The sequence below is a fragment of the Aplysia californica genome, unplaced genomic scaffold (genome assembly GCF_000002075.1).
Source record: "Aplysia californica isolate F4 #8 unplaced genomic scaffold, AplCal3.0 scaffold00384, whole genome shotgun sequence".
Classification (NCBI taxonomy): domain Eukaryota; kingdom Metazoa; phylum Mollusca; class Gastropoda; order Aplysiida; family Aplysiidae; genus Aplysia; species Aplysia californica.
The window spans coordinates 117,188-127,824 of NW_004797654.1; the positions used below are offsets into that span (position 1 = coordinate 117,188).

General features: G+C 38.2%; 1 protein-coding gene across 1 annotated transcript in view; it reads left to right on the top strand.

Moving 5' to 3' along the window:
* LOC101859656 (glutaminase kidney isoform, mitochondrial) overlaps positions 1–3,191 on the top strand; it is a gene marked incomplete at its 5' end in the record, with an annotated part of 17,436 nt that extends 14,245 nt beyond the window's left edge. Inside the window, 3 exon segments of the mRNA XM_013085539.2 lie at positions 698–852; positions 1,337–1,477; positions 1,879–3,191. Coding sequence (XP_012940993.1) covers positions 698–852; positions 1,337–1,477; positions 1,879–1,999 — 417 coding nt within the window.
* Between the last annotated feature and the right edge of the window lie 7,446 nt (positions 3,192–10,637).

Genomic DNA, 10,637 nt, shown 5'->3' on the forward strand with positions numbered 1-10,637 from the left:
CTCTCTCTCTCTCTCTCTTCTGGCACTGTGGCGTCATAAACGGTCAGCGATGCTTACAGTACACAGGATCTCAACACTTGCTTGGAGGTCCTTGAAAAGTGCTGAGCATGGGTCACTGAAATGTCCCATTGAAGGGAGTGGTTAGAAAATGTTACTGATAAGGAAAAGGTGGGTTTCTCACCGTTACATGCTAAAGGCATGAGCTCGATTCTTGGATGGGGAACTTATTTTATCATTTATCTCCATCTCTGGTATTATTTTTCTTCTTATTGTAAATGTTTTTTTCTTTAAGTTGAAGTAAGTGTTGTGGCCGTAGCCGAAGAGACAGAAATATACTTGTATTTGTTACCATGTCTTTACTTATGTCTTCGGGTTCAAAAGAGATAGAAAAATCGATTAACAAAACACTGTAGAAGTATCTTTAGTTCTACTCTTCACTAAGCACCTGCTTCCTGTGAAAACATGCTATCTGTACATAGGCAATCCCTACCTCCACCTTTTTAAATATAGTATTGGGCCAAAGGTTACATGCTCATGTTTGTTTCCATGTGTCTATGTATGTCTTCGGGATCTAAAGAAATAGAAAAAGACACATGTTTGTAACTATGTGTCTAAAAAGGCATATGTTTGTTTTTATGTGTCTAAAGAGACAGAAATATACACGTGTTTATTTCTATGTACCTACGTATGTCTTCAGGATCTGGTGCGTACCTTCAACTTCCACAACTACGACAACTTGCGCCACACGCCGCGTAAGTTGGACCCGCGTGTGCTGCAGGTGGACACTCAGGCCAATATGGTGGTCAACCTTCTCTTCTCAGCCTTCAACGGTGACGTCACCGCCATCCGCAGGTGAGTCTCACAACACCTGAAGGGGAAATGTACCGTTGAACTTGGTCTAACGGCTATCTGTGCAGAACAGTCACTTGTACTTTTGCCATTAAGATTGCAAGCAGTCTTTGATCATTATTATTTTAGAATTTTTTTTTTCTCAATCTGTGCTGTAACTAATAATTTTGTTTTATCTTTTTAACATTTCCATCTTTACTTTATTGTCTTTTAATCTTGTGGTGTATGTTTTTTAAAATTAATTAAGAATCACAAATTAGTGACCAGAATATAAGCCTTATTTTGAAGTTTTTTATAACTCTTCTTTGATTTCAGTAGCTCAGACTTTTCCAAATTTTTTTTTTCAAAGTTCAATCAAATACAACCCACATTTTCATACCCTGAGAACAAGTTGGTTTCTATATATATGTATTTGATTATTTGGCTTTTAAACACCTTAAGCAAACATAATTGTCATGAGTCTCTGAAAAATCTGGTTTGTCGACAGGTGTGCCCTGATGGGGATGGACATGAGTCACGCGGATTATGACGGGCGGACAGCGCTGCACGTTGCCGCCGCCGAGGGTCACACGGGCGTGGTGGAGTTCCTCTTGGACAAATGTCGTTGTTCTCCCTTCTTGGTGGACAGGTGAGTTTCCGTGGTTTTGATTTTCTGGTGACAGACAGAGCTATGTAGAGTGGTGTTTGTGTTACGTGCTTTGCTGTTGCGCAGACAAAACGTGAGTTTGATTCGTATGTGAGGAAGGTATTTCATCAAGCGCCTCATTTGTTTAGATTGAGACATGGTCATTTTTTCCTGAGCTCGTGCCTCATGAATGTTAAAATCGGAAAAGGGATTTTTTAGGTGGAGTTTTCTGCTTCATCAACTTGTGTTTAACCCATTCATTACGTCGCCTGTGACAGTAAAGCCTTTTGATAAGACTATACAGCAGATCCGTAAGTGAATGTTGAGTCTTTTCTAGCAATGTCAAATTAAAAATTGACTTCTGCAGTGAAGATTTATTTATTATCTTCCGTTTTATGTTGCAGATGGGGGTTCATGCCAGTTGATGATGCAAAACGTTTTCACCACCACGACACGGCCAAGATACTGGAATCATTCATGGAGAAGGAAAAACCTCTTGAGACCTGCTCAAAGGATGACCTGTGATCCTGCAGCCTACCTCCTAAATGCAGTGGAGTCCGCTTACACCGAACACGCTTGATTGTAAAACAGTTGTAAATGGAAAGAAAATAGAATCTGCGATTACGCGATTTTTTTTTCTACGATATTTGAGCAATATCTCTCTAAACTGAAAACTCGGCTAAACCAAAGAGACCCCCTGGTGGTCTAGTATAGTTTGGTTTAAACGGACTCCTCTGTAGTCTAGATGATGTTCTGATTACCGGTATACACAGCATAATGACCCACAGGAATCTCAGACATGGCCTGCAATTTACATACCCAGGTGCGAGAGATGGCGCTCTGATGATTTGCATATTTCAGGGGGTGGGGGGTATGAGTGAAAGAGGAGAGGGTGGAGGAGAAGGCGAGGAGGGGGAGGGGGGTGTGAAGAAGGGGAGGGAGAAGAGGAGGGACAGTGGATGTGCCAGTTGGCTACCCATTTAAAAAAAAAATTAAGTATGTAGAAAGACATTGTCAATCTGCTTTTTCGCGGGTCACTCACAGAGCTTTTTAGAGGATCTAGATAAGTTGATGATGATATCATCATTGTTTTGGGGGATTTTTTTAGTTTCGGAGAACAAGACCTGTAGTGTTGAGAATGAGGAGGGTGTTTCGTGTGAAAGTAAAGGCAAGGTAAATTTTAAAGTAGAATTTTAATTAGATGGTTGTATCTGTCAGGATGTCAATTTTGAGAAGTTATAGATTGATTCTGTTGTGGATTTCTCAGGAATGTGCAAAGTATTAAAAGAAATGTTATGGTTTAATGTTTGCCAAAAACCGTTTGCTCGTACAGGGGAAAAAAAACAAAAAACTGGTGCAATGTGGAGTCTAAGCGACAGAGAGTATGTGAACAGAAAGTTATATCTGCAGACAGCTGAATCTCATTTTCAGAATATGAATAATCGTATAATCATTACAATAGTCATAATTGTGGGCATTATTATTTGTTGTAAAAGTAAATATAGGACAGTTGTAAAAAAGTTGCATTTCAAAAGAAAATACACAATTTTTATCTCCATCATCAGCATCATCATCGTCATCAACATCTCTGATGTCTTTATCACTGTGATTGTCCCCATCGTCACCCTTACTATCTGTTGCTAAGTAACAGAACAAAAACAAACCAAAAAAAAAAGCTTTAAACTGGACAGTATTTCTCAAGACGTGTATTCTACCAGAAAATTTTTCTGAAGGTAAAAGACATGTGTTTGCATGAAAACTTTATCTCAGACAAATGAAAAAAAAAGTGATTTTTGTCTTTATCATCATCATTGTCATTTCTGTCCCCTTGGCTTTATGCCCCCCCAAAAAATCTGAAATTATGCAAACTGAGCCCAAAAATATGAAATTATGCGATTCTGTTAATTTTAACAAAGAACGATGAAGGAAAATAATAAGAAATTATGCAAAAAATGATCAAATTTTGCTAGATTATGCGGGGTGCATAAAACCTGGGGACAGTTGACAACAGGCCACCAGCGCAGTAGTTCCAACTGCAAGCTGCTGGGAGTGTTGTGCTTGAGAAGGCACTCTGTACAGTAGCCTAATTGAGGATGGCTATCATAAATTGAGCTGAGAGGAATAGAGAGACTGATGTGATATGTGAGGCATCGTGGTGAAATCAGGCGCTTGTCGAAATAATGACGTAGATATCTGCATTTTTTAGCCAGTTTAGGTCTAGCAATTTTTATTGAATTTTTGTTTTTTTGGCTCAACACCTTTTATGTCCATTTTGAAACACATTTTTGTGTGGATTTTCACTGAAAAATGTTGATTAAAGGCGACACAGAAATGTAAATTTTCATTTTTCAAAGACACTCAAGCTATGGAAGTCACCAAACTTTGTTGGCCATTTTCTCGCTTATTTTACCTCTGAAAATACGTGACCCCCACTTCCTTCAGTCACAAATACCTCAACTTGAAAAATACATTTATGAACAAGCTTAAGATGATACGAATAACTCTAGACCTACATACCCAAAAATTGACAAGCGCCTGATTCCACTGCATCGTGACACATATCTCTGCTCTGTGTGCTGCTTGGTGTTTGATGAGTGGTGTGTTCAGAGTGTGATACTGTGTCTGATGTGTTATGCCATCTGATCTGCATGATGATGATGTCTGATGTGTTATGCCATCTGATCTGCATGATGATGTCTGATGCACTGTGTGTGATGACTGAACATGGTTCATGGTTAATCCAAAAAAGGTGGTAAGCTGAAAGAAAATAGAATACCTGATTTTGTTCCTTCACTATTTGAGCAATCTGTCTAGAGATGAAAACATGGCAACTCTGAAGAAAATCCGGTGGTCTTGAAGATTTTGATCTCAGTGGAGTACTTTGTACAATATAGTATGGCTGACCAAAGAGGTCAGATGTGATGAGAAATGCGAGATCTATGCAAAAGTTCATTTTATAGTTGTTGACGATGTTTCTGTTGTTATTTGAGAAAATGTAAAAAGGTTTGGTCTGTTACTTTTTTTTTTTTTTTTTTAGCTCTCTCAGAGTTTGAGATACCTCAGGCTGTGTGAGCATCCGAGCTTGTAAACTTTTAAAAACTTCTGTTGTGAAAATTACTTATACGTTGGCTGTGATGTGCGTGGGTGGCTGGAAGGGGCTGCTGTCGTGTGTCTTATAACTCTGCTATTCTGCTATTCCACCTTTGTTTTTGTTTAGTAACTTGATATCCCCAGCCCAGTGGTACAATCTTCCTCTTACTTTATCGCAGCTGAAGCAACAAAGATGGGACTATAATTTTTATGGCACAGTTTGTGAATTTTTACAAGCAAGAAATCTGAATTCAGTCGAGTATTTTAGCGTTTTTATAACACTGTTACGATCTGTTTCTTGTCTGTGTTTCTTTTTCATTTTAGTCTTTTATATGTGTCATTTAAGCTATCATTGTATAAATGGGAAGGGCGTCTCATATTGATTGGAATGGCTAATAATAACAGATATGCATGGATGCGAAGGCAAGGATGACACAAGCCCTGCTTGGTATCTTGTTGGTAATACCCGGTAAACTCATGGTCCAAGAGACTTAATTGTTTCATATTGCTAAACCATAGAATTTCAATTTTCTTTACTTTGATGAATTGAAAATCGATAGTAAATTTATCCTTTTCATAATAATATACTCAGTCGAAGACAGGTCTGAACTTTGACAAAAATGCTCCTAAAACGTGAGAAATAAAACCGAACAACCCGCTGGCCACCAGATCACTGCGTGATGAAATCAGATAAGTTTTGCTTCTCCTGTAAGATTTACTCTGATGGGGGTGAGCTGGTCTTATCACAAGGGCGACAAAATACCTCCAAATGTGCTGTAGATAAAACCAACAGATTCTGGTTTTGACTCAAGAAGAAAATCTTTGTTTACAAGTAGGCCTCCAATTTCAGGAGATATTTGCTGTTGATTGTTGCTGAAACTGAGTGTTCTAAATGCATTATGTTAATGGTTGAATTATACAAATGACCGACAAGCTTGTCAACTTCTCTAATCCCTGGAAGAAACATTTTTCAGTTTTGAGGGGGAAAAAAATTGTTTAATTTTTTTCAACAATTGTACCTGCATCATGTATCTTTTCTTGTTTGTTTCAACATTTGGAATTTGAATCTCAACAAAATATTTTTGGAGCATATGCAACCAATACCACAAAAAGCTCCGCTAAAAAATGTTTTTCAGAATTTTGGGCAAAGTGCGTTTGAACAGCTGGTGAGCAAAATATTTCTCATTTTCTCATGACTGTTTATTGTGTCCAGTATTTCCTTCACAGGGACCCCTGCGGCTGGGAGGAAGGTGTGTGCGAAGAGGGGTGTAACTGTCTGTACATTTATATGTTTTCGAAATGAGAGTGGAAGTTAACTTATTAAATATATATGATCTTAGTTATCTGAGTAATAATAATGATGATAGTAAGCAAATATATTAATTCTCCAATTACAATGATATTAAGGCCAATTTTCCTGAGTGCAGCTCGTTCTGTAGTGTCTTCCAAAAATGTGAGGGTTTATGTTAAGGCAATGACAGACAGTGTATTATTGATTACTTGCAGTCAGAATGAGTGTGTGATGACTTGTTACCTCAGGTGATGTGATGTCTTGTTACCTCAGGTGATGTGATGTCTTGTTACCTCAGGTGATGTGATGTCTTGTTACCTCTGGTGATGTGATGTCTTGTTACCTCAGGTGATGTGATGTCTTGTTACCTCTGGTGATGTGATGTCTTGTTACCTCTGGTGATGTCTTGTTACCTCATGTGATGTGATATCTTATTATCTCAGGTGATGTGATGTCTTGTTACCTCAGGTGATTCCACAAGGCAGCCTCACATACTTCCTCAGCGGGTGGTTGTAGGGCTCTGCTGGTTGGTCCTACTTCTTTACTGTCTCTGTGTTGTTTCTGTCTGTCTGTCTGTCTGTCTGTCTGTCTGTCTGTCTGTCTGTCTGTCTGTCTGTCTTGCTTTTCCCCAGCACTAAATGGCCATTATTGTGTCGACGTGCCTCTCTTTACTCAAACAAATAATGAAAAGACTTCCCCAGGATATTACTACTGCCTTGTCTCTTAGGACAATAAACCTTGGTGAAAGTGCACTATTATTTGTGGGGTGTAAGGGTTAGGCTCCTCACTGTTGCTCGCGGAAAATGTGAGTTCAGTTCCTGCATAAGGAAGTAACTTTTTTGATGTCTTTCTAGTGGGATGCTGTATCCCACACTGCTGAATTGGCCTTGAGAGACAGACTGGGTTGAAGCAGCCTTCCTCCTAAATGATTTGTATTAATGGGAGTGTGAACATTTACAGTTAATGATTACTATCAATTTATGGGAGAGTAACTTGGGTGTAGAATTCAGGGGAAGCGATTGCGACTGTACGATTCGAATAACTTTTAATTTATTAATGAAATTGAACATCACAATACAGCATGTTATGTTATTTTTCAATTTCTTATTTTTTAGCCATCATGCAGTATTGCTTACCAAAAAAACTTAATTTTTAGAGACATATAATTTATTTGGAGATTCCTTTCATATGATATATAAAATGCAATTTTTCGTTTTTTAATAGTGAAGAATCAAGCATTGCATATTTACAAGCTACTGATCAAGTATGTCTAGAGCACAGATGTCAAACTCAAGGCCTGGAGAACAATTAGGTCCGGTCTGCTAGAGAATTTTTAGATAGGCCATCCTGAGAATCTCCATAACACATGCATCGAACTTGTTGCCGAGAAAATATGACAAACATCCAGCTCTGACAAACTGACAAATTGGTATGCCTTGATGTGTTACTTTTTAGGTTTCTTTTAATTCATATTATAGTTTTTTTAAAAAGGTATAGATTTCCACTGCTTAATAAGTTTAGCCTGCAACCTTAAGTGTAGTTTTGTGTTTTGGTCCCCCATGCGTTTTAGTTTGACATCCCAAGTCTAAAGTGTCCAAGTAATTTAACTCTTTATCTCCAAGGGAGCTAAACCCATTATGCTGGAGCCCTCTTTTGGTACGAAATCTGAAATTGACTTATTTGTGTCCCTAAATTGGTCTTTACTTACTTTTTACTTTTTTCTTCCGCTTGTACCCCGGGGTGTCGCGGGGAGACACAAGTGTCTGTTTGCAGCAAGTCGTGTGGCCTGTAGGAGGGACATCCCATGATCTTTAAGGGTGTCTGCCACAGATTCACTCCATCGTCGCCTTGGTCTTCCTCTGGCTCTCCATCCAGAATATTTAATGTTGTATGCTCTCAGAGCTGGATGGTTTGAGGGCATCCGCGTGAGGTGTCCTAACCACTTGACCTTTTGTTTTTCAATGTGTGGTTAGACTGGTGTTGCTCCCACAGTGTCCCTTATGACTTCATTTTTAATTTTGTCTCTTCTTGTTTTGTTGACCGCTCTTCTTAAGCATTTCATCTCGCATGTGACCAGTTTCCTCTCTAGGGCTTTTGTTAGAGTCCATGTCTGGCACTGATATGTGAGCGTTGGAAGGAAAATGGCGTTGATGAGCTTCGCCTTGGTGCTCATGGGGATATTGGGATGTTTCAGGAGAGGGCCCAGTTGGTAGCTGACTGCGTTGGCTCTCTGGCATCTAGTCTCTATCTCTCGATCTAATTTTCCATTTTCTGTGAAAATGCTGCCCCATTAAATCAAAATAAGTGAACCCATTCGGATAGTTTTTCACCTAATAAATGAACTCCCAGTAAAAGAGATCAGTTTTTGGCAATGTTCTAAAAGTAATTTGATGTTGAAGTCGTCGAAAAGGAATGTGCCCGAGTCTCTGCCAGCGGCTCACCGGCACAGTGGTTCCGATTGCAAGCTGCTAGGAGCGGTTTGCTGGAGATAAGGAGTTAAATGAGCTGGTGTTGTCAAGGCAATGCTTGGCCTTCACTTTACTTCTGTGCCTCCCGGTGCGAGATGAGGTCAACATTCTATTGTCTACCAAGGCATAATTTTATAATCCATTGTGTTTTTAACATGGCGGAATTGTTCTCAAGAGATGACAAAGAATCTCAATTATTGAAACAACTTTTTTTCCATATATATATTCGCATGTTCTGTACTCAAATGTTGAAATCGTTTGCACAGAAAATATTTTTTTGTTTGCTGTATCAATTATGTTGATGAACTGTTGGCCTCTTGTTATTGCTGTTGCTGTTTTTGTTGGCCATACAGCCTTGTAACTGAACCTTTTAAATTATGATAATATGTTGTTGAATTCACAAAGTTCATGAATTATGATGTTCGCACAAACTGCACTGTTTACATACGGATGTTTAGTTACACTGTTACAAATCTTGCGATAAAAAAATAGTTTTTGTTCATTAAAGAAATGTGTTTGATGGTAGATTAAGGAGAGTCATGTGTTTTTGTAAATAAATGTCTTACATTTATATTGAGTGATTTTTCTTCATAGGTTTCCACATTTACAAAAGGAAAAAAAAAATATTCTGCATACTCAGGAAAACCCCCAAATTTAATTCACATCTTGAACTTAAAGGATTTATGTTTTCTAACAACAAAAGTGTCTGTCTGATATTTGATCTTGCAATTGTCATAATATCTCATCTTCCCACCTGTTTGAGATTACTTTTGTGTTGGGCTCTATTTTGATATAGTGTATTTTGTCTCTCCTTTGAATTTGAACCTTGTTAAACTTAAGATCTGCTGTTTTTCCTTCTATCGTCTGTCTCATATTTATTTCTGTTTAGCTTTTCTTGAGAGTCTCACTTTTACTTTTAGTTTAATGTGTATAGGTCTATATATATATATAGTTTATCTAGATTATCAATATTGAATATTTTCAAAACACTGATGCAAGAGCTGATTCCTGTTTATTTATACAAATGTGTATGTTATAGTCATGAGCACAATGGTCAGGTGTCTATATGTCCTCGTCTCTAAACAAGACCTTTTATTGGACGATTTATGTCTGGTTATAACAAGCAATGGTGGAAATTGTGATCTATGTTACCCTGTAGTATAGTACGTCCCTTGGAATATGTTGCAGATTTGCCCCTGAGCATAGAGCTTCCCTCAGTCACAGAAATTTCTGTATGGCTCCTTAACATATTATCTGCCTCTATGTATACTGCTAGTGGAAGATGGCTCTAGTAGTAGACCCTGTTTCTTTAGTCTCCCCTTGTTATATCTCTATGTCTCACCGGCGTATGCAAGGCTCTGTGTTATGTCGCTGTTGTGCTGATAAGAGGTTAGTTGTTTGATCCTTTATCCCTATTCAATTTCAACATTTATCGTCTTTTTCTCGCCTCCTTCTGTCCTTTTTATGTTACGCTTGAGTAATACCTCTAATCCTTAAGGCGTATATGACCTTTTTTTAGTGTTTTCTCCTTCTTTCCTAGCTGTACAACTAACTACGACATCTATCATCCTCCTGTCCCCTCCTTTTCTTTGTACTGTATGTAACTCTCAAATGTAGACCTCAAATCCTCAGCACTTGTTTGACCTATTTGTGTTGCAAGTGACATTAAACTCTTACTAAAATTAAACAAAAGAGGTTAGTTTGATTCTAGCATATCTCCACCTGTCTACTGGGATGTTTCATCTGACTCGGCCCAGGTGACCCTGAGAGGCATGATGGAAGCAGACAACCTGATTGTAATCTCTATGTTATCTTAATATGATCTAAATTATTTAATGGTTGCATAAACAAGTTACAGTAATTGCTGTCTATCTGTGTTTTTTTTGCTTCTTTGGAGTTTGGGTTTGTGTTGTTTGCTCCTTCTTTCCTATCGAACATCTGTCATTCTTACCTCTCCTTTTTAAGATTAAAAAAAAATAATATAGTAACACCTCTGATCTTCGGCACTTGTATCGACTGCTCAGTATAAGACTCTATCATGCGTCGCTTTTCAAAATAACGTATGGCGGCGGAGTCTTTTGCTAAGCGGTCAATATGACCTATTTATGTTGCAAGTGCTGTGAAACTCATGCATTAACAAAAAAAAAAAAAAAAAAAGAACTCACAGGAAAAAAAGGAAAAAAAACAATACAAAAAAAACCCCTAACCAAAAATACTTCTTTGGACTGGACATGATGACTGTGATGGTGTCTCAGAGCTTCTCTTTACCTGAAGTGAAACATACCATCAGGCCTTCATTGTTCAGGGTCTCTCT